At 40.2% G+C, this 24964-nt stretch overlaps 2 protein-coding genes across 6 annotated transcripts in view; one reads left to right on the top strand and one right to left on the bottom strand.

The window, feature by feature from the left end:
- The window catches only part of LOC106084621 (tudor domain-containing protein 1), a 787010-nt gene that overhangs the window by 256729 nt on the left and 505317 nt on the right, over positions 1-24964 (bottom strand). The window lies entirely within an intron of this gene.
- Positions 1-24964, top strand: part of LOC106084622 (uncharacterized) — a 102674-nt gene that overhangs the window by 61501 nt on the left and 16209 nt on the right. Inside the window, exon 3 of the mRNA XM_013248449.2 lies at positions 24239-24349. Coding sequence (XP_013103903.2) covers positions 24239-24349 — 111 coding nt within the window. The remainder of the gene's footprint in view (positions 1-24238; positions 24350-24964) is intronic.

Genomic DNA, 24964 nt, shown 5'->3' with positions numbered 1-24964 from the left:
ACCCATGGCGCTATCTACTGCATTTCTGCTTAACCCACCAGCCCACTTTAATATGCCGCCTTACGGCTGAAACGGCAATTCTTTTTCATTTGCAGCTTTCCTAGTAAATGAATGCATTTCATGGGGTCTCACAAACTGCACAAAAATACGTTGTGCTTCCATTTTTTACGACTGAATTTAAAGTGCATCCACTCGTAAATTCATTTATTAATAGAGAACGTATGTTCGCCGCCCTCTTTCCCTCCAACAGGAGACTGATAGATTAAGTCGAAAGTGTATGGGGGTATGGGCCACCTAATGGTGTAGTTTGTTTCTTTGTACATGGCACCGGGCAGGCGCTCTATTGCTTTTCCATTCGATTGAATTCCGTTTTTTTCTGTTTTGGTCAAATTACGCGGATTTCCAAAATACAGATGCATTTGACACTTTTATGCATCACCAACAAATTGAGGTTTATTAGTATGTGACACAGACGTTGTTTGTTGTTCGTGTGGCAGAAATTGGGGTTTTTCTGCTCTTTCGGATACAGCATCAAATGGAAACCAAGCATTGAGGAGGTAGTGTGGCAATTACTCTACTAAAACGGATTTGCCTTATTTGAAATTTACTAAAAAACTTTCTGTTGAGCAAACTAACGATCCATTCAATTGTCCGTTCGGTTGAAAAGAAATGTGGAAATAAAAAATTGGATTATTAAAACTATTTCTGCACTCCAAGATGTTTATTAAAATTAAAAATTTTTCACATATCAAATGTTTGCAACAGAAAACTTCACGTGGATTACCATATGAAGCGTGATTTTTGAAGAGCTATAGGAAAGTTTTTCAAAAAAAAAAACACATAAAATTCATGACATCTTTATTTGAATCCATAGCACGGTCCATATAATTTAATGTTTGAAGATTATTTCATGCAAATGTTGACTGTGATTGGGCGAAAAAAAAAATTAGATATCATCTCACGGTAGCGCTTACCAATCAGTTATGTTCCAACTCGCATCATCTTTGAAGAAGAACGGTCCAATGATGCCATCAGCCCATAAACCGCAACAAACTGTGACTTTTTCTGAATGCAAGGGTAGCTCTTGCAATGCTTCTGCTTCATCTTCACTCCAAAATCGACCATAGAGCCAAAAATGAGCTTCGTCCATAAAATGGAAGAAACGCGCGCTGAACTTTCTTAACAGAGCCCGCATTGTGATAATAAAATTCAATAAACCATTCAAATAAATTCAATCAACCAAACTGAAGATGTTTAACAGTAAAACAAAACACGAAATGTGCGTGAGCTGTTTACACCAGTTTTGACAAAAAGATAATAGATAAAAATCGCCCTTTAGTTGGTGTTGTAGCTTCATTTTACCTTCAAAAGACTTTATTAGTTGAAATTAAATATAGCGTCTTAACGAATGAAACCGTGAAGCATGTACGTCCATCTGCACGTGTTAGTTGTAAACGCGTTACCGCCTTCAAAAATAAAAATAAAAAATTTGCACAGGTTTTTTTGGCCAAAGGCAGGTTAAGTTAAAAGATGGAATATATCGACTATATCTTGGTCATATAATATAGACCGATTTTACGAATTAAGGCTTAAGCCTCATAAAATTCCCATTTATTGACCAGTAAGTTGTGTTAAGATCTTCGATCAATTCATGCCGAATATGGTACAGATTGGTGTATATTTGGATATTGATTGACATACTGACCGATCTCACGATTAAGGGGCTTAGCCCCACAAAAGCCGCTTTTACAATCACTTTACCTGATGGTTCCGGAATATGGTGCAGCTCGGATATATTTCCGATCTCTCGGTTTAGGGTGAAATTTGGAGGTTTGTGTTTTGCTAGAACCCTCGACATCCGCACCGAGTTTGGTCCTGATCGGACCATATATTGTGAGAGCTGCTGAGTTCGTAAATAGCGAATATTCACCGGATTTTTAAGAGTTAGTGCTTTTTCATACCCACCATCATAGGATAGGGAGTACATTCATTTAGTCATTCCGTTTGCAATACATCGAAATATTCATTTCGGGCCCTACATATATATTTCGGATCGTCGTAAAATTCTAAGACAATTTAACAGTGTCCGTGTGTTGAATTCACTCTACAGCTTTCAAAAATTGAGATGTCGAGCTGAAATTGGGCACAAATACGTCTTTTTGCTGCACGCAGCAAATTGGACCATATTTGCATAATGCTGCTGTATACAGTTAGTTATTTAAAGCATGCCGACTTCCGAGCTAAATATGGTTTAGATTAGGCTGAAAAGAGGGTGCAAGCCAGTAATCGGCTTGTTGTGCGCCCTAAAAACTATAAAATAACCTCTAAAAAGAAAATTTTAAGTTAGGAATTCCGTGCTACTTACAAAATCCTTAATTATTTTCAATGCCACTCCCCTAAGTTGGTTCACGTCTGGTATTGTGTTTCCAACTAAGTGCCGGTATCTTTTAGACGCGAAAGCCGGACAATGAGAAAGGAAATGCTCCAACGTCTCATCATCTTCCCCGCATGCCTTATACATACTGCTATACTGACCTCCTTCTTACTTACTTTCAGTAATATCCGCGTCTTCACACGATCTGGTTCCCCCCATAGGATTTTCGCCGTCTCACCGACCATTTCGCTGTTCCAAAATGTTGCATTCGCAATCGTCGCCCACTCTCTTAACACGGACTGCGTCGACCCGAAAGACTTCGGGTTAACCAAGTTTATTGACGACAACCCTCTGGCCTTCACCGCCAAATCGTCTGCCCTTTCATTTCTCCTTACTCCGTTATGGCCCGGCATCCAAACGGTGCGGATTTTGCCATCCTCAGAGAAGGCGTTAATATCCTTCTTACACTGCAAGACTGTTCGTGACCTTATCGTCCTAGTTGTTATTGTCCTTATGGGAATTTTACTGTCGGTAAAGATGTTCACACTCGACGTCCTCATGTTAGCACCGCCCCACTTCATGCATTCCATGATCGGCCGCCTATGCCAAGACAACATGTTCTCTGAACCTCTTGTATGGTCCTTATGTTGCAAATTTTCTTCATAGCAGTCCACCAAATTACTGAGGCGTAAGTTAGTATTGGTCTAATCACGCTCCTGTAGAGCCTCGAATTCAGACCCCATTTCGAGCCTACGGCCCGTCTACATAGTGCCCAACATCTGTGAGCCTTCTCAGTACGCTCCTAAATGTGACACTTCCATTCAGTTTCCTGTCCAAGATCACACCTAAGTATTTGACCTTGTCAGATATCGAAATCGTCTTATTGATGAAATGTGGTGCGTTAAATTGGCCCACCTTCCTCTTCCTCGTGAACAGTCATATCTCTGGGTTAGCATTGAGACCTCTGGGTCTAGCCCAATCATATGCCATATGCAAGACCCTTTCAGCCCTTCTGCATAGCTCGTTCGGATCCTTACCCCTTAGAAGTATTATAACATCGTTTGTGTAGCATACGGGTTCAAAGCAGTCTTCAGTCAACATCCGTAATAGGTCATTTATGGTGGTCACCCATAGAGTGGTGATAAAATGCCTTCTGTGGCGAGCCTTGTGCCACTTTCTCCCTTATATTAACACCATGGGACACACAATTTATCCACCTGTTCCTTTGCATATGGTCCAGTCTCTAAGGACCGGGTTCACCCGGTACTGGTCTAAGGATTGGATCAATGTGTCGATCCGTACATTATTAAAGGCCGCTCGATGTCAATGCATACCGCCAGGGTGTACGTTTTGGCATCGAAGGATTCTCCTATTTTACGCACAACCGCGTGCAGGGCAGTGTCCACCGACCTTCCCTTGACAAAGGCATGCTGTTTACATTTGAGCAACTCGCTGGATGTCCTATTATTTATCATGGTGTCTACAATACGTTCCATGGTTTTGAGTAGAAAGGACGTAAGGCTTATGGGTCTGTAGGCCTTTGGTGTCGCATAACTTGCCTTTCCGGGCTTGAGTATAAACACCACCATTGCCTCCAGCCAGGCTCTCGGAGAATATGCAAGTACTAGGCACGCTTCGAAAATATTGGCCAAATGAGGCCCCAGATAGTCTGCCTTTTTCTGTACTAACGTCGAAAATATTCTATCAGGTCCGGGTGATCTAAATGGTTTAAAACTACTCAAGGATTCCTTCACCAAAAATTCCGTAATTATAAACCTTCGATCAACATCATTATTCCATGATTCCGGTGTCTCCGTAAGTCCCGTCGTATCCTTCGGAAAATGGGTTCTCATCAAAAGCCTCAACATGTCCTCCGTTGTCTCTGCTCTCACTCCCATGTCGTCTACTAAAGTTTCAGTTAGGACATGGGTTGTTGAGAGAAATTTTTTTATCTTGGCGGCGTCATTAACGCTGTCGACTTGTTCGCGGAGGCCCGTTTTTAGAATCCCGGGGATTCAAGAGGCCCGTTTTGCCGCTCTGGTAATCTTATTGTATTCCTTGAGCCGGTTGTAATACACATCCCAATAAACTTCGGCTGTTTGTAGACGTGCTCTGTTAAAAAGTCTACGGACCTCTTTCCCAATATTGCGAATCTCCCCGGTCATCCAGGGTTTTGTCTTGGGGTGTTTTCCTTTCCCGAAGATGACAACTATCTTCGAAGAAACCCACCAGTGCAACCGTAATCCTGTTGACATTTTCGTCAATGTCTTCTATGCTTGGACAGTCTAAACTATCTTGCCCAAGTCTTCTTCTGAGTAGCCTTCCGAATTTGTCCAGTTGGTTTCCAGAAGCTTATCGGATTCGGCGTTGGCCGTGCTATTCTAAACCTAATGTAGCGATGGTCAGAGAATGAGTGTTTGGGTGTAGGTTATGGTTTCATCATCTGCTCCCTGTTCTTTAGACTGCATTGCCTTTCCTATCACTGCACTGCCTGATGTCAGCGTTTTAGGTTCTTTGTCTAGTCTAGTCTTCCGACTCTTTATAAAGTTAGTAATGGTTCTATCGTTGGGTCCCTGTTCGTTAGACTGTATTGGGTTTCCATTCCCCGTACTGCCTGATGTTTCAATACTAGGATCTTTGTCTACCTTATTCTTACAAATCTTAAGTAATTGGGCTTCTTGGGAGTAGGTGATGGTACCATCATCGGCTCCCTATTCGTTGGGTTGCATTGAGAGTCCTGTCGCTGCGCTGTCTAATGTTTCAATATTAGGATCTTTACCTATCCCAGTATTCCGAATCTTGAAGTCTGTGATGGGTCAGTCGTCGGATCCCTGTTTGTTAGGCTGTGTTGCAATTTCAGTATTAGGATCTTTGCTTATCCTAGTCTTTCCAATATTGAGAGAGGCTGTGATTGTCTCGTTGTCAACTCCCTTTTCGATGGACGGCGTGGAGTCACCTGTCACTGAACGGCCTGTCTTAAAACGAGAATTTTTGCCTATCCTAGTCTTCCCAATCTTGAAAAAGACAGCTTTACTCCCGTAGCCTCACTTGTCACGGAGACTTGATCAATGCCAACCACAAGAAGACTTCCAGTCCTCCCACTACTATGCGATCAAACCTTCGTTTTGCTTGCCCAAGATTCCCAACATGATTCCGTCGCAAATTTACTGCCTCTTCCCTTGATGAAGACCGTCGCCTTTATGAGCTGGGGGATATCCATCTTTCTCACCAGGTCGACCTTTGCGCCCTCCCAGGGAGCGTGAATGCCTCTTATGGGCTGTTTGACGGTACCAATACATTCCGCCAACGCAAAACGCAGCGTTAAAATGTCCCCTCTATGCTCGCAGCTCATCATTTGTATTCCTACTGGAAGTAATGCCGAAAGTAGGGAGCTCTTTTTCTTCTTCAGTGTTTTAGCAGTGTTATGCTCTTCGGGAGATCTGATTCTTTTTCCAGCTTCCGTAAAAGTGCCTGGAATGTCAGTTCTATCCCTTCCAGCATCCTGCACTTTTGCCCGATTGCGCTGCCGGTACATACTCCTCTGTGTCCTTCGTCGTACACTTAATCGCTTTGTCGGGTTGCTTGTGAGCTTAGCAAAACCATCGCTCACTTCTGCCGTCATTCCGATGCCTTCATCGCTCGACTCGGCTGCGATGATTGTTTCATTAACACAGTCGCTGTCTGAATCCGAGTCAGAACTGTGCATCCCTCTGGTTTATCCGTCTCTTCCTCATTAAAGGTTCTGAAGTCCATAAAGCTTTATTTTTGATCGGTTTTGCTGAAATTTGAAACAGTGAATCGTTTTAAGCCTCCCGACATCAGACCCAAATATATTTCAGATCATACTTTATTTAGATACATAGCTCCCATATAGACCGATTTGCAGTTTAAGGATCTGGAACCCATAAAAGCTGCAATTATTACTTAATTTCGTTGAAATTCGAAACAATGAGTTATTTTCAGTCTCCCAATATGCGCCCCAAACATGTTTCAGATCGAACTATATTTGGATATAGCTGCCATATAGACCGATCTGCCATTTAATGGTCTGAAAGCCATAAAAGCTGCATTTGTTACCGAATTTCTCAGAAATTTGAATCAGTGAGTTGCTTAAGCCACCCGCTATCTGACACAAACATGGTAGAGATCGGACTGTATTTAGATATAGCTGTCAAATAGACCGATATGCCGACTAAGGATCTGAAGCTCATCAAAGATTATTTATTACCCGATGTCATTGAAATTTGAAATAGTGAGTTATGATCCAGTACAAACAACAATGTAGATTTAGCTGTCATATAGACCGATGTTGTAGGGCCTTAATCCCATAAAAGACTGATTGATTGCTTGATTTGAAACTGTTACCTATTTAGATATACATAACTATGGAAAAGGCAGTGGAGTTATAATAATGAATGGATGAATAATATATCCATGGTGATGGCTACCAAAAGATCGGCACGGCTGAACTTAACACGTTTTACTTGTTTCTTAGTTTTTTATTTAGCTGTTAATCCGACAGCTGCAATAGGTTAGGTTAAGTAAGGTTGAAAAGAGGGTGCGGATATTAATCAGCCGGCGAAGGCCTCGAAAGACGGGCAATGGCATATGAAATGCTTCAACGTCTTATCGTCTTCCCCACATGCTATCACGCACCGATTTTGCATAAGTTATCTCGTAATCCTATGTGTCCTGTTATGATACAGAAAGCTATACTGACGTCCTGCTAACTTTCTATCAGAAACGTCCTTTTGACCGTTTCGCTGTTTCACATGCGCGTTCGTAGCCAACGCTTTTAACTCGGACTGCGTCGATCCGACAGGTTCGGGTTAAGCAAGTTTATTGACGGCAGTCCTCCGGCCTTCACTGTCAATTCGTCTGCTTTTCCATGCCGCTATTGCTCGGCACCACCGCTATTGCCCGGCACCATCCTGATTGTTATTGCGCTGATGGCCAGTTTACTGTCGCATTCCGTGATCAGCTGCATTATGTTTACGTCAGTTTAGAGATTCTTGTTTGAACCGTTGAGTGGATCGGACGTTTTGTAATTTCGCTCCGCAGAATTTTTCCTGCAACTCCTAATAGGTCATTATTTTTGAAAGAAAACTGGTATTGTAGCGGATGCATTTTTATAAGTTAAATATATTAATATTACTTTACTCATTTTAAGTTTATTTCAATTATTTGATGGAAAGAGTCTAGTTTAAATTATTTAGCGAACATGAACTAACTATTATTTTCGAGTGTACAAATGAATATTATTGTTTCTATGAGTTAAATGTTACAGTAAAGTATAAGAGATTCAATTATTTTGAGAGTTAATGTTTTGTTCTTTTGATCTCAGCAATGAGTGTATTTTTTTTTTATCTCTTGTTTTCTCGCACAATTTGTATAACTTTAATAAATATAAAGAGAGAAGCTTAAGCACATACGACTCTACTCTCAACAGACATATTGAGTGATTGTTTTGCTTGTCTCTTTTGCTTGTGATATTGTTTTTGTGATTATTTAGTTATTACTCAATATTTTCGAATTCTTGTTTGTCATCGCTTACTTTCAATTCTATGTTATTTTCTAATTGCCTATATAAGAAGATGCACAAACCAGAAATTGCTATTCTTGGAGTTGCAGCCGCCAATAAAGGTTGAAAATAAAATAAACCAAAGAGTTTTATTTAAGCCCAAGATAAAAAAATACGGAGTGGACGAAATTGGACAATTGTGTGTTTTGACCCTCCAATTCAAAAATATTAAGTCTATACCGAAAATAAAAACGTTTTGGGACGGAAACGTCTGGCACATTATATTTTCGGAATAAAGACACATTATAAAAATTAAAATAAACAAAATAAAATTATAATTAAATTAAAAACTCAAAACCTTAGGCTAGTGGATTCTTCACGAACCCTACAGTATCCATTAAGCGGTTGATGAAGCGGCTGCTCCAGGCTCCACTAGCCGACGGACGACTGATCAGCAGGGCTTTTGACGAAGACACCTGGTTCGAGTCTACCTTCGCATGCCTAGGTCATCGGCCATCCTCGGCAAGCCAACCCGACCTTTAAAAGGTTGAAATAATAGAAGACGCATCGCTCTCAGGTTTATGGATAGGCTTGGGGAATCTCACTAAATAGGCTCGAAAATTGGCTACACAGGCTACCCAAAGACTACACGTCTGGATTCGGTAACTGCACCGAAGTCAGCCAAAAGGCTGCGGTCACCTGGAGAACATCCCATGCCTAAAATAACTAGGGCGAACAATATTAAGATAGGTCCAAAAACCTTTGCTAATGTCGACAAGGACAGTTTGGCAGTTGGCAGTTGTCAACAAGGGAGAAGAACAGGGTTGCATACCTAGAAATAATTGGAGTGGGATTGTCAATAGACTGTATACTCCTATGTTCTTGTGAAATTTCCTGGGTCTCCTCCAGTTTGTGACGATGCAGGCTGGTATCGGGGCCGATAAAGACTAATTACCTTCAGGAATCTACGGTCAATTGAAATGTATCGTTGTGCGCTAAAAATTGTTGGTGAGATCTGGCCAGGTGCACCACCAGATTTAGTCAAGAAGGAAGATATGCCTTTTATTTTTCCTTACAGACTAAATTATAAACTAAATATATATGCATTACAAATATATACAAGATTTTAGATTAAATGAAAAAAACTATGCTTTAAGGTGTATTATTAACTTTTTTTTAATAGAATCACGATTTGCAGAGAGAACAAAGCGATTATAATAATTATTAAATTCAACCAAGAGGCGGCGTAGAGAGTCATTGTTTGTATAGTTCGATGTAAAATAACTTAGTGAAAGCAGCTGATAGTTACGGGATGGTCTTAAAGGAACATTTACATAAATTTTATTCAAAATGAAATCGAAGATTATTTTGCCTTGCATAATTTTGAGAAGGAAAGTAATATTCAACATTGTACGTCGGCTTTTCATACGACGGAAGAGCCCGAGGATCCCAGCCACGTCACCTAAGGCAAAATAAAAGAAATTGTTTTTGAACAGACTCTATCGCATTTGAGTGAATAGAATAAGCCGGATCGCATATAGTGAAACCACATTCTAAAGTACTTCGCACAATTGTAATATATAATTGTTTAGTTATCAAGGGATTTGGTCGAACAGGATTCCCAAATCATGAATAGAATCCACATACTTCACTATACAATCATTCAAATAATAACTTGTATCATCTTCTTGAGCCGAAAGAAAGACATATGTTTACATTTCAAAGTGTTAAGTTCCAACAAGTTTGTATTGCACCATTTATAAAACATGTTGAGATCAGATTGCAATATGCATTGGTGTGCCGCCTCATTAAAGAATTGAAAAAATTTATATCATCTGCATACATTAGAACCTTACACTGAAAATCCTAGAATAAATGTGGATTTTATGGGCCCAAGGCCTTAAAACGGCTGATCGGTCTATATGGGGGTTAAGAAAATATAGTCCGATATAGCCCATCTTCGATACGAGATGACTATGAGCACCACACAGGCTGGAACTTTGAGCTCCGACTTGTGTGGTGCCCATCGTTATCACGGGAAGCTTAGCTGAAAGCTACCGGGCGCGTCCACAGGTTGCGGATGGTGGAAAGCTCCGTTTTTATGCGGAGTAGCTGCAAATGCGGCCGCGGGCAGTCAGCGATTTTCGAGAGGAGAGTCTCAGTGAGGAGTCAGGAGGCACTGACTCTTAACTAAATACTGAGTGCCAATGATACTCGAGATGACAAGGCGAGTTATTGGCGCCTTCAAATAACCAATGGCCAACATCAGCGTCTGTTCCCAGGTTAGGTGCGGCTGGCGGCGAGCGTCGGATCTTGGAGCAAGCGGCTCGCCACAACGAGGGATACATGTAATCCCACAAACCCATGCGGTTGGGGCGCTGGGCCAGTAACCCGCCCCCGGAAAACATAGAACTACTATAAAAAACAAAGGAATAGTTAAAACGGACCCCCCAACGTTGACGACCCACGCAAACGAAAAAAGGACCATGATTTGCGGATCTGCACCTGGAATGTCCGTACTCTTTATAGAAAAGGTGCAGTATAAGCGCTGGCGGATGTATTGGAGAAGTACAAGGCAGACATAACCGCCTTACAGGAAGTGCGATGGACTGGGAATGGCGTCACTACAACACCAAACGGTGAGAAACTATACTACAGCTGCCATAACGCGAAGCATGAATTTGGCTGTGGATTTGTGGTTAGTCGGAGACTGAAACACCTTGTCTCCAGCTTTACTCCGCTGGATGAGAGGCTAGCCACAATCCGCATAAAAGCCAAATTCTTCCACATCAGTCTTATTTGTGCCCATGCCCCGACGGAAGACAAAGACGAGCAGACCAAGGATATTTTCTACGAGCGCCTAGAGAGAGAATATGACCGCTGCCCCGCCCATGATATTAAAATCGTTTTGGGAGATTTTAATGCGAAAATAGGGAAGGAAGAAATTTTTGGTCCAACAGTCGGAAAGTTTAGCCTCCACGAGATAACGCCCAGTAATGGGTAGAGGCTAATAGCTTTCGCCCCGGCAAAAAACATGGTAGTTAGTAGCACCAGATTTCAACATAAAAATATCCACAAAGCCACATGGCTGTCACCCGATCAAACTACGAGAAACGAAATTAATCACGTTGTGATAGATGGAAGGCATTCATCCAGCGTGTTAGATGTACGATCGATCCGTGGAGCGAATATAGATTCGGATCATTACCTAGTTGCAGCAAAGGTTCGCACCAGTTTGAACTTGGCGAGGAAAGTACGATCTGACACTGCACGGAAGCTGGACATTGAAAAGCTGCAGACTCAACAAATGGCAGCGGCATACTCCACTCGACTGACCCAACTGCTTGATGAAAGCACTCCTTGTTCCGATGATATAATAGCGCAGTGGCAAACTATTGCCCACTCCATGGAAAATGCCGCGAAATCCGTACTTGGGCACCGAAAGCCTCCTCCAAAAAACCCATGATACGACCAAGAGTGTTGAGATGCTACTGAAGCCAAGAATGCGGCATATAGAGCAACCCTGCAATCAGTAGCAACGCGCCAGATGAAGAAGAGGTATAGGGAGAAAAGGGGAGAGGAGAAACGTCTATTCCGCAGAAAGAAAAAGGAAATGGAAAGACGTGAGTGCGAGCGAATTGAGATGTACAGGAGTCAGAATGAAGTCCGGAAATTCTACCAAAGAATTAAACACCAAACCGATTCATCCAAATAAGAGTTAGCAGAATCCTTAGAAGAGGACAGTAAGTAAAATTGAACCTTTATTGTGGGATGATATTTATCCTCAGAGTGGACTAAAGGATCGCATAAACAAACCGAAAAATTCGTGAGGATGACTTACGAATGTAAAGTCGAGATGTTTACCAAAGAAGTTGTAAATATTATTAATTTGTGTTAAACCGGAACTAAATAATGGACCAAAACATTGGTTAGTACTTTCACCAGTTGCAGTAGGTAAAAGATCATTAGTGTCTGGACTACAAGTTCATTTTATGTTTGGCAAATTAAAATCTCCGGGAGCAATTAAGATATCGTTAGACGTTGCTGATTCAAATACACAAAGAATAGACGACGTATGCTTGTCATATATTTCAACACTCGAACTAGCTGAAACATATGAGCATGTGATGTAAAGTGTTAGATTCTTAAGAAAACTCTAACGGCGACAATTTCAATATTAACCGACAGGGGAAGAGAAATTTCTTCTACCGTAAATCGAGAAGACACAGCTATAAGCACCCCGCTACCTCTTCTTTTGAAACAATCATTACGATTTTAAAAGTTGAAACTGTTGACATAAAATTTCCCTATCACATACATTACCTGGAGCCATTTCTCAATGAATGCAATTATATTGTGATTTAAATCAAAACTATCAATAAATAGAGGGGATAATAGAGAATTTAAGCCTCTAACATCTTGATTTATAATGCAAATGTCTTCAACAGAAGGTATAATAATTTTTTGAACAAGTGTTTAGCAAATAAACTACATCAATTTCTTAGTGTCTCTATAAACATATTCGTGGATTACAGCTATAGGAGGCCAGAAAGTTTTTACAATATCGTTAGGAATAATAATTTTGAATGAAGTTTTACTGCGTTTTGCGGCATATTTAAATTTAAAGGCTTTAATCTCATGAATAGCGCTTATCTTCATATAATTATATGTAGTTATATCGTCTTGGGAAGTTTCAGCAGCAAAACGGGCAGAAGATATCGTTTTTACAATACAAGGCAGATATTACCGCCTTACAGGAAGTGCGATGGACTGGGAATGGCGTCACTACAACACCAAACGGTGACGAACTATACTACAGCTGCCATAACGCGAAGCATGAATTTGGCTGTGGATTTGTGGTTAGTCGGAGACTGAAACAACTTGTCTCCAGCTTTACTCCGGTGGATGAGAGGCTAGCCACAATCCGCATAAAAGCCAAATTCTTCAACATCAGCCTTATTTGTGCCCATGCCCCGACGGAAGACAAAGACGAGCAGACCAAGGATATTTTCTACGAGCGCCTAGAGAGAGAATATGACCGCTGCCCCGCAAATAATATTAAAATCGTTTTGGGAGATTTTAATACGAAGATAGGGAAGGAAGACATTTTTGGTCGGAAAGTTTAGCTTCCACGAGATAACGTCCAGCAATGGGTAGAGACTAATAGCTTTCGCCCCGGCAAAAAACATGGTAGTTAGTAGCACCAGATTTCAACATAAAAATATTGACAAAGCCACATGGCTTTCACCCGATCAAAACACTAGAAACCAAATTGATCACGTTGTGATAGGTGGAAGGCATTCATCCAGCGTGGTAGATGTACGGATCATTACGGATCGGATTATTCCCTTGTTGCAGCAAAGGTTCGCACCTGTTTGAACTTGGCGAGGAAAGTACGATCTGACACTGCACGGAAGCTTGACATTGAAAAGGTGCAAACACAACAAACGGCAGCGACATTCTCCACTCGACTGACCCACCTGCTTGATGAAAGCACTCCTTGTTCCGATGATATAATGGCGCAGTGGCAAACTATTGTCCACTTCATGGAAAATGCTACGAACTCGGTACTTGGATACCGAAAGCCTCCTCCAAGAAACAAATGGTACGACCAAGAGTGTCGAGATGTTACTGAAGCCAAGAATGCGGCATATAGAGCAACCCTGCAATCAGTGGCAACGCGCCAGATGAAGGAGAGGTATCGGGAGAAAAGGAGAGAGGAGAAACGTCTATTCCGCAGAAAGAAAAAGGAAATGGAAAGACATGAGTGCGAGCGAATTGAGATGTACAGGAGTCAGAATGAAGTCCGGAGATTCTACCAAAGAATTAAACATCAAACCGATGGCTTTGGTGCAGGCACATCCTCCTGCAGAGACAAAGAAGGAAATCTGATAACTGACACAGATAACATGCTCAGGATATGGAAAGAACATTTTACCCAACTGCTAGTATCCGAAGTTGGTGGCGAAGAGGATACAGCAGAACCCATCCCTGATGATGGTATGGCATGTTTACCTCCTAGTCAGAATGAGGCCCAAGTAGTAGTGACCCGACTAAAGAACAACAAGGCAGCAGGAGCCGACGGGTTATCCGCTGAACTATTTAAGATCGGAGACGACAGGCTAAAGAGACGTATGCATCAGCTTATCAGCGCAATCTGGCTAGAAGAAAAGAGGCAAGGCGGAATGTGCCAACTACAGAGGAATAAGTCTCCTCCCCATCGCATACAAGATACTCTCGAGCGTACTGTGTGAAAGATTAAAACCTAAAGTCAATGAGGTAATTGGGCCCTATCACAGATACCACCAGATATTCACACTGCGCCAAATCCTGGAAAAGACCCGAGAAGGACAAATCAACACCTTCCATCTCCTTGTTGACTACAAAGCCGCCTTCGATACTCCTTTACGTTCAAAGGTATTTCAAGCCATACCTGAGTTTGGTATCTCTGCAGAATTACTAAGACTCTGCAGGATGACACTTGCTGATACGCGTTCCTCAGTAAGAATAGGAAAGAATCTCTCCGAACCATTTAATACCAAACGAGGTTTCAGACAAGGAGACAGCCTATCGTGTAATCTCTTCAATATCCTGCTGGAGAAGATTATACGAGATGCAGATGTGAATAGATATTGCACACTAATCACAAGAGAACACATGCTGATCGCCTATGCCGACGACATCGATACCATAGATCGGTCACTGGAAGTAGTAAATGCAGCCTGTGAAAGAATCGAAAGAGAATTAGTGAAAAAGGGGCTTGCAGTAAATGGAGATAAGACGAAATGGATGGTTTCAACTCCCAAAAACCCTTGCACAACCGAGCAGATAAATAAAATGGAAAAAGTTGGGAATCACAATTTCGAGACAGTCAGTAACTTTATCTTCTTCGGCACCGCCGTAACCAAAACGAATGACACCAGTTTTGAGATTAGGCGAAGAATAATACTGGCAAACTGATGCTTCTTTGGACTAAGTTAGCAGTTTAGAAACAACGCCACCTCTCGACAGACGAAGATTACACTATACAAGACACTGATACTACCCGTTCTGTCATATGGCATGTGTACTTGTGAAAGCAGTTGAAGCAGTGCTTGGAGTATTTAAGAGAAAGATTCTTCGTAAAATATATGGACCAATTTGCGTTAATGGAGAATATAGGCGACGTATGAACCACGAGCTGTATGACGACGATAGCATAGTTACACGCATCAAAATACAACGGCTGTGTGGGCTGGGTCATGTTTTGTCAGAATGGATAAAGAAGCTCCATCAAAGAAGTATTTTGAAGGCAAACACGGTACCACCGTAACCGGGAAGACCAAAAGCCCGATGGAAAGATCAAGTTGTGGGAGACACCACGAAACTTGGTGTCAGTGCTTTTAGAATGAGCGCAGAAGATCGAGGCGCTTGGAACGCTATTCTATACGGCTAGTGGAACAAATATTCTGTCAAAGCCAATTAAAGTAAAGTAAGTTAAGAGCGAAAAAAATTGATTCGTGGCTGATGAAAATACAGTGGTTAATTTGTTGACATCGGTACTTTTTAAGGTGGATGCACTTGTAGAGGAGTATCCACAAGAGTGATATTCGGGATAGGTGGGACATTTATTTCGTCGTTTACCGCAGTACGGGCAGCAATATTGGGCGGTTTCTTTCTTTTACGTAAAGAATGAGAAGGAGATCGAAGAAGCTGATCCAAATAGGATGTACTATCGAACATTGCTCTATATTTGTTGAACTTTCCCATGACTGAATTAAGTTCAGGGGATATTTTATTAATTTCTCGACCAATGGCGCATGCTTGGATACCAAGGATTCCCTCAGATCCTGAATCGATACTTGGAAGATTAAGGAAATGTTATTCCAATTTTTCAACCACCGACTGGTAGATTGGATGAGGCTGATGGTGACCGGGGATATGCATCATTCGTACAAAATCCGGCTGTCTCGCAGACCTCAACAAGCCTGAAGGGTCTATAGAAGCGGTGGGGTCGGGGAATCAGGAGACAAATCAACAGATGATGCTGAACACTTGCCTGAGTAACTATCGACCACATCGCTAAAGTCTGGCGCATTGCTAGAGACAGAAAATCCCCCTGCCACAATCGAGACAGGAGGGGATGGCATCAAAACGGGAACCTACAAACCCTGTGTGGGTATGCCATCCGGTTGAACTGGGCTCAAAGTGTGCGCCGGCGGGGAAGCACAGAACTCAAACAGTACTTCGACAGTCCACACGAATTGTCCACATCGAAAGTGTCCAGTGTCCTGAGGAAGAGTGGTTCCACAGCATTCTCGCCTGGCCCTGGATGCGTACGGAAGCTCATCATGACAAGATCTAACGAATCTTATGAGGACGAAGCTCTGGCGGAATCAGAAGACGAAGCCAACGCAACAGTGGTGGAAGTTCTGAATCCTGACTATAGTCCGGTTTCTACAGATATCATCCTTTATGCTGAAGACTTTTGAGAGGTTGATAGAAACATATCTTAGGGCAAAGATCCCTGGAGATCGCAAGTCGCGGCAGCAGCATGCATATAGTAAAGGCAAATCCACTGAAGCAGCCCTTAACGACCTTTATGTTATTCTACTTTAGTTCAACATAATTAATTTGATTAAGTTACCTTAGTATTAATTGTTGTGTATTGAAAAAATAATTTTCATTTTCCATATCACTCTGTATACTGAATTTAAATAAAGCACACACATTTAAATTCCATTGCGTACATATTCTGTCTCAATAGGTTATGGGCCCAGAACTCATAACGCGAATTTTGAGCAAATAAGAATAATTCAAACTACATAATCTGGACTAGCAATTCAAAGGCCGTTGTTTCTGTTGGTCAGAAAAATATTGAATTGGTGAGCTTTGTGTACCGGGAACAGAAATTCAAAAGGTGAAATTTTCTGTTGGACAGAAAAATTGTTAAATTGGGAAGCTGTGTATACCTGGAAAAGCGATTCAAAAGCTGAAATTTTCTGTAGGTCAGAAAAATTTTTTGGAATTGGTAAGCTGTGTATCCTGATCTGTTGAAAAATGTCTACGTTTAATGGACGCATTCCGTTGTTCAACGGCAACAATTTTTTGACATGGAAAACGCAAATGGAGGCTATTTTGCATAAAAATAGATTGCTGAATATTGTGATGGGTGAAGAAAAATGTCCGGAACTTCCAATTTTACCTCAAAATGCAACGAGTGAGCAGAGAACTCAATTTGAAACCAAGATGGAGACCCTGAAAAAATTCAAGGAAAAGGATATGGATGCAAGAGCCGAAATTTTGATATCCTTGGAAGCAAACATAGTGAGTATGGTGAGACATATCAAGTCATCAAGTGAAATGTGGAAACATCTGGAAGATACTTTTGATCGAAAGACTATCAGAAAGAAGATAGAGTGCTACAGGAAGCTGCTAAACTTCAAAATGTCTGAAAACCAGAGCGTGTCAGAATTTTTAATTGAATTCGACGTTTGTGCTGCTTCGATTCGTGAAATGGGTGTTGAATTGGATGAAGACCTTCTTGCGGTTATAATTGTAGATGCATTGCCAGAGAAATTTTCAGCTATTAAGGCTGCCGTGGATACTGCAAACGAATTTCCGAAAGTTGAGGTGTTGAAGGCGCGTTTGTTGGAAATTGGTGATAAAAATGCGTTAGATCAAGATTCTGCAATGAAAGCTAAACATTACGCAAGAAAGCAACATCAATATGGTTCAAATTACAACAAAACTCAAGCTGAAGGTATGTTCAAAAAGACTTTTAAATGTTTTCGTTGTAAAAAGAAAGGACATAAAGCCAGCAAATGTAGAGAAAAATTGTCATTTGAGGAAAACTCTCGCGGTGTTGAGGAAAAAGCAAATTGCATGGGTGCAACAGAAACTGCTATGATCGTGAAATCTAATCGCGAATGGATAATAAATAGTGGAGAGACTTCCCATATGTGTAATGAGGAATCTCTATTTATCCAACTCAACAAAGGCTATAATGGTAAAGTAAAACTGGCAGACGACAAAGAGGTATGCATCAAAGGTATTGGTAAAGTTTCGATTTTTGTAAATGTACAAGGAAACAAGTAAAAGCGTGCTAAGTTCGGCCGGGCCGAATCTTATATACCCTCCACCATGGATCGCATTTGTCGAGTTCTTTTCCCGGCATCTCTTCTTAGGCAAAAAAGGATATAAGAAAAGAGTTGCTCTGCTATTAAAACGATATCAAGATATGGTCCGGTTCGGACCACAATTATATTATATGTTGGAGACCTGTGTAAAATTTCAGCCAATTCGTATAAGAATTGCGCCCATTGGGGCTCACGAAGTAAAATAGAGAGAACGATTTATATGGGATCTGTATCGGGCTATAGACCGATTCAGACCATAATAAACACGTTTGTTGATGGTCATGAGAGGATCCATCGTACAAAATTTCAGGCATATCGGATAATAATTGCGACCTCTAGGGGTCAAGATCCCAGATCGGTTTATATGGCAGCTATATCTGGTTATGAACCGATTTGAACCTTATTTGACACAGTTGTTGAAAGTAAAAATAAAATACGTCATGCAAAATTTCAGCCAAATCGGATAGGAATTGCGCCCTCTAGAAGCTCAAGAAATCAAATCCCCAGATCTGTTTATATGACAGCTATATCAGGTTATAGACCGATTTCAACCATACTTGGCACAGTTGTTGGATATCATAACGAAATACTTCGTGCAAAAGTTCATTCAAATCGGATAAAAATTGTGCCCTCTAGAGGCTCAAGAAGTCAAGACCCTAGATCGGTTTATATGGCAGCTATATCAGGTTATAGACAGATTTGAACCATACTTGGCACAGTAGTTGGGTATCATAACAAAACACGTCGTGCGAAATTCCATTCCAATCGGATAAGAATTGCGTACTCTAGAGGCTCAAGAAATCAAATCCCCAGATCTGTTTATATGACAGCTTTATCAGGTTATGAACCGATTTCAACCATACTTGGCACAGTTGTTGGATATCATAACAAAATACTTCGTGCAAAATTTCATTCCAATCGAGTAAGAATTGCGCACTCTAGAGGCTGAAGAAGTCAAGACCCAAGATCGGTTTATATGGCAGCTATATCAGGTTATATACCGATTTGAACCATACTTGGCACAGTTGTTGGATATCATAACGAGACACGTCGTGCAAAATTTCATCCCAATCGGATAAGAATTGCGCACTCTAGAGGCTCAAGAAGTCAAGACCCAAGATCGGTTTATATGGCAGCTATATCAAAACATGGACCGATATGGCCCATTTACAATACCAACCGACCTACACTAATAAGAAGTATTTGTGCAAAATTTCAAGCGGCTAGCTTTACTCCTTCAGAAGTTAGCGTGCTTTCGACAGACAGACGGACGGACGGACGGACGGACGGACGGACGGACGGACGGACAGACGGACGGACATGGCTAGATCGACATAAAATGTCGCGACGGTCAAGAATATATATACTTTATGGGGTCTCAGACGAATATTTCGAGTAGTTACAAACAGAATGACGAAATTAGTATACCCCCCATCTTATGGTGGAGGGTATAAAAAGAAGACCATACACTTTGATAACGCACTATATGTATGTACCACATTTGAAATGTAACCTTGTGTCGGCCAGTAAAGCTACAGACTCCGGTTGTAAAGTAACCATGGAGGGCAAAAAGGCTTTAATTTTGAGAAAAAATGAAATTTTGATTGAAAGCCACAAGAGAAACAATGTATATTTCGTCAATTTGTTTGAAGATAAAAAGGCTGCAAATACAGTGCATCAAAGCAACGAAAAAAATTTTAATTTGTGGCATCGGCGATATGGGCACTTAAATTGTAAGGACTTAAGCCGACTTTCGTCTTTTTCTATGGTAAATGGATTGCCAAATTTGAATGCGATGCAAATTGATTGCGAAGCTTGTATTCGTGGAAAGCAGACTAGATTATCCTTCCCACATAAAAATGAAAAATCTTCCACGGAAATATTGCAACTTATTCACACAGACTTATGTGGTCCTATGAAGTGTGAGTCTATGGGACGAAGTATTTATTTTGCAACTTTCATTGACGATTTCTCTCGTAAAGTGTATGTCTATTTTCTGAGACAAAAGAACGAATATTTAGAGAAATTTAAAGAATTTAAACAGGCTGTTGAAAATGAAACTGGAAAAAGGATAAAAATACTTCGAAGTGACAATGCAAAAGAGTTGGTTGGGGCAGATTTTTCGAATTTTTTGAAGAAAAATGGAATTAAACGTCAGCTAACAGTGGAGTACACCCCTCAACAGAACGGCGTTTCCGAACGTATGAATCGTACTTTGGTGGAAATGGGTCGTTCCTGTATGTTAGATGCTGATTTACCAACTTCCTTGTGGGCGGAATTGATTAACACGTCAGTGTATATAAGAAACAGATGTCCGACAAATCTAAACAATGAAAAAACTCCTGAAGAAATATGGACTGGTAAGAAACCTTGCGTGAAACATTTACGCCAAATAGGATGTAAGGCTTTCGTTTTAAACAAGAAATTCAAATGGGAAGCCAGGAGTGATGAACATATATTAGTGGGCTATTCCGTTGAATCAAAGGCATATCGATTATGGAGACCAGGCACTAAACAAGTTGTAAAAAGTCGTGACGTAAGATTCATTGAGAATGAATTGTGCAAGAATGTGAACAAAACAAACAAAGAATTGTTTTATGAATTTGAAATCAAATCTCCAAAAATTGATAATGATGATCAACGATTCGATGATGATCGGTCATCCGATGATGTTGACCATGAGACGGATGACGAGTTTTTTGAGTGTGACAACTCGGAATTTTCAAATGAAGACTGTCAAAGTGGTGAGAGTTCCAATGAAATTCCAAACGAGAATGTCAGAGATGCTGGAAGTAATAACCAAGACCAGTTTGAATCCATAAAGCAGAGGCTTAGATCGTGGACGTTTAAAAAAAAAGATGAGTCGTCTAATATGGTTGATGAAAAATGTATGGACCCAAGATCAATAAATGAGGCTTTATCATCAATTCGTGCAGATGAATGGCGTAAAGCAATTGAATCAGAATACGCGTCATTGATGAAGAATAATACCTGGACTTTGACAAACTTGCCTGAAGGAAGAAAAGCTGTCGGTTGCAAATGGGTTTTCAAGTCGAAAATAAAACCCGACGGGACAGTTGAAAAACGAAAAGCGAGACTTGTAGCAAAAGGCTATACTCAAGTCATGGGCTTAGACTATGTTGATACATTTGCCCCAGTTGTAAGGCAAACTTCATTGCGATTGATTTATGCTTTGTCAGTGGAGCATAATCTTCAATTAAGACAATTGGATGTATCAACTGCTTTTCTAAATGGCACACTGGACGAAGAAATATACATGGAACAACCAGAGATGTTTGTTCAGGAGGCAACAAAACATAAAGTGTGTAAATTGCAAAAAGCCATCTATGGACTCAAACAATCAGGACGACAATGGTTTAAATGCATTGATGCTATAATTTTAGAGTTTGGATTACATCGATCAAACTATGACCATTGCATTTATTATGTCCGAAGTGAAGATACACTTATGATTGTTGCACTATATGTAGACGATATAGTAATCGCAAGTAATAACCAAATGATGTCCAACAAATTTGTGAAGGCACTGCAATCTAAATTTGATATTCAAGACTTAGGCGTACCACAACATTGTATTGGTCTTGAAGTAAATGTAAAGCCAAATGAAGTATCGATTTCGCAGTCAGGATATATAAAGCAGTTAGTAAAGAAATACGGGCTAGAAAACTGCAAACCTGTGAAAATTCCTATGTCTGCAAATGTGAAACTAGAAAAGGACCCAAACAATGAAGAAGAAAGGGAAAAAGTGGATGAAAAAGTCTATCAAGAATTAATTGGTTATTTATTGTACGTAGCATTGCATAGTAGACCAGATATTGCATGTGCAGTTAACATATTATCGCAATTTTCAAAAGACCCCCGGAAACAACATTAAATGCTGCTTTGCAAGTAATAAGGTACTTGAGTACAACAAGGAATGCAGTAATAATATATAAAAAGAATTCGGCACCTCTCATGGGATTCTGTGACGCCAATTGGGCTCAAGATATCAATGATAGGAAATCTCAAACTGGGTTCTGTTTTCTCCTAGCAGGTGGAGCGGTCACCTGGGAATCCAAAAAACAAAAGGTGGTTGCACATTCTAGTGCTGAAGCGGAATATATAGCTTTGACTGAATCAGCTAAAGAAGCCTCATATTTAAGTTACATACTTGAAGAACTTGGATTATTCAATGGCAAACCAATAAAAATACATACTGATTCTCAAAGTGCGCAGAAAATGGCAGAGTTCGGTTCTCATCATTCTCGAACAAAACATATCCACTACAAGTATCATTATATTAAGGACACAATACAAAATGGAGTTGTTGAGCTGCGGTACTTGCCTACACAAGATATGTTGGCGGATGTTCTAACAAAACCAGTACCGAAACCAAAACATATTTATTGTTCTAATAATATGGGCATTAAACTTAATTGTTAAATTAATAATGTTGAGGAGGCATGTTGAAAATACTTTATGTTATTCTACTTTAGTTCAACATAATTAATTTGATTAAGTTACCTTAGTATTAATTGTTGTGTATTGAAAAAATAATTTTCATTTTCCATATCACTCTGTATACTGAATTTAAATAAAGCACACACATTTAAATTCCATTGCGTACATATTCTGTCTCAATACATAGAGGGTTATCTAGCTATCAAGGAATATACAATGGTAGCATTTTTGAAGATGCTTTCAATAAAGTTGTTGCTTGTTAGTCTGAATACTGTTCCAAATAATAATTAGTAATATTTAATTATAAATTTTTTGAATTACATCAGCAAAAATGAAAATTTGTAAGAACTTAGAAACACAACTGTAAAACCCCAAAATGATCGCTCAGATTATTTTACATTTCAAAATAAAAATTTAAAAACAGGGTAATTCTTTAGCTATTATCTTTTTGGCAACACTGGTTTAAACAGCCCACGCACGTTTCGTGGTTTGTTTTATTGTCAAATATCTTCAGTTTGGTCTATAATTTAACCATAAACCGACTTACAAACGAACAACGCTTGCAAATTATGGAATTTTATTATCAAAATGCGTGCTCTTCTTCCATTTAAGACGAAGCTCATTTTTGGCTCAATGGGTACATAAATAAGCAGAATTGTTTTTTGGATTTTGGAGTGAAGATCAGCCAGAGCTACTACATCCACATCCAGCTACCACGTCCAGAAAAAGTCAAAGTTTGTTGCGGTTTATGGGCTGATGGCATCATTCGACCGTACTCCTTCAAAGACGATGCGAATCGTCACGTAACTGTGATTTAGAACTGGTCATATCGACAAGGTTACCCGACCACTGCACTGTGTATCAAGCAGAGATTCTTGTAATAAAATAAGTGGTGAAATGGCTATGATATAATGTCGTTACGAAGATTGACATAAATATCTTCTCAAGCAGTCAGGGAGCTATCAAATCGCTGGAGAACGTATTTCTGAACACGAAAACCGCCTTCGACTGTCGCAGACCTCTCAAAGAGATAGCTGAACAGTTCGAAATTCACCTGTTTTGGATGCCGGGCTAGACCAGGAACTACCCTACATATTCTAGGGATACTAGAATCTGTGGGTATGCCTCTGGCGACATGTATGCAAAGTTTTCACGACCAGGCCCGAAGTTGTGTCCCGCTCTATCAGTCAGAAGGAGTTCCACTCTAGGTTCTTATTTCTTTGAGAACCTGTCTGATTTAGCGGACATTCAAGTTATTGGCCTTTTAAAGTGATCTGGATGGTTCAACGGTAGGAACAAGAAGGCATCTTCCTTCTACTGATCTTGTGGTATGACAATGGACGAAAACGTCTAAGTGAGTCTGATGGCTGCCACTTAAGCCCCATATATAAAACACACTTGTTTTACTTTCCAAGCAAAAAATCAAATATTGGCTGTTTGGGGCCACTCACTCTGGTTTTTTTATAGCTGATCCAAACCAGTGCACGTTAATTTAATAAATGTAGAAACCGATATATGCAGCAAATCAGGAAAAATTTTATCATTGCATATTTGACAGATCTGCCGGAGTCAAAGTGGAGGTAATTTTGCTCGACTCCGACTTTGGGCCAAGTCTTCCACTCTGACCCCGCAGCAAATAATAACTTTGTGATAATATAGGTAAGGTTACAATTTTATTCTAGCCTATTTTCATTTTACGTGTAATATTTTATAAAATTTAATGAAAATTGGATACTTATTCTGGTCTTTAATTTCTTCCTTTAGGGCGTCCTGGGGTGGACTATCCCCTACTGTCGGCTATACCGTATACAAACTTCTACTGCGACGAGCAACTGTATCCCGGATTCTTTGCAGATATGGAGACAAGATGTCAAGGTAAGAAAAGGCGTTGTGTGGACTTTTTTGTCATTTCATAATAATTAATATGATGTCAATGTTAATCACCAAGTTATGTTAGATGTTAGAATGGCACAATGGAATGCCAATGGCAGTTTCCGTCATAAAAATGAAGTAGAACTGTTTCTGCAACAAAACCCATTTTACAAGCAAATCCTTTTTTCGAATCAGAACATATTATATAGTGACATCGTATCACCCTGATGACAGAGCGAATGCTGGTGCGCCGGTTTTAATCAATTCCAATATTAAATACGATGTCATTGAAACAATTTCCGAACTGCATATCCAAGCTGCAGGTGTAAAATTTATTCTGAAAACATTGCCATCGACTTAATTTCAATATACTGTCCGCCAAAACAGTAAAAAGTGATCGGTATGACACATTTTTCAACAAATTAAGCGGCAAGTTCATAGTTTGTGGAGATTTTAATGCAAGGCATCCCTAAAGGGGGTCCAGATTTCAAAATCCAAAATGAAAATAACTTTTGAATTCGTAATGAAGAACAGGTACAAATCTTTATCTACAGAAACTCCAATTTATCACTTCAGATCCCTTCAAATTACCAGACTTATCAGATTTTGAAAGTTACA

This window comes from Stomoxys calcitrans, chromosome 2, assembly GCF_963082655.1.
Source record: "Stomoxys calcitrans chromosome 2, idStoCalc2.1, whole genome shotgun sequence".
Lineage (NCBI taxonomy): Eukaryota > Metazoa > Arthropoda > Insecta > Diptera > Muscidae > Stomoxys > Stomoxys calcitrans.
Note: the sequence above shows the minus strand (reverse complement) of the source record. Positions and strands in the feature narration are given on the sequence as shown.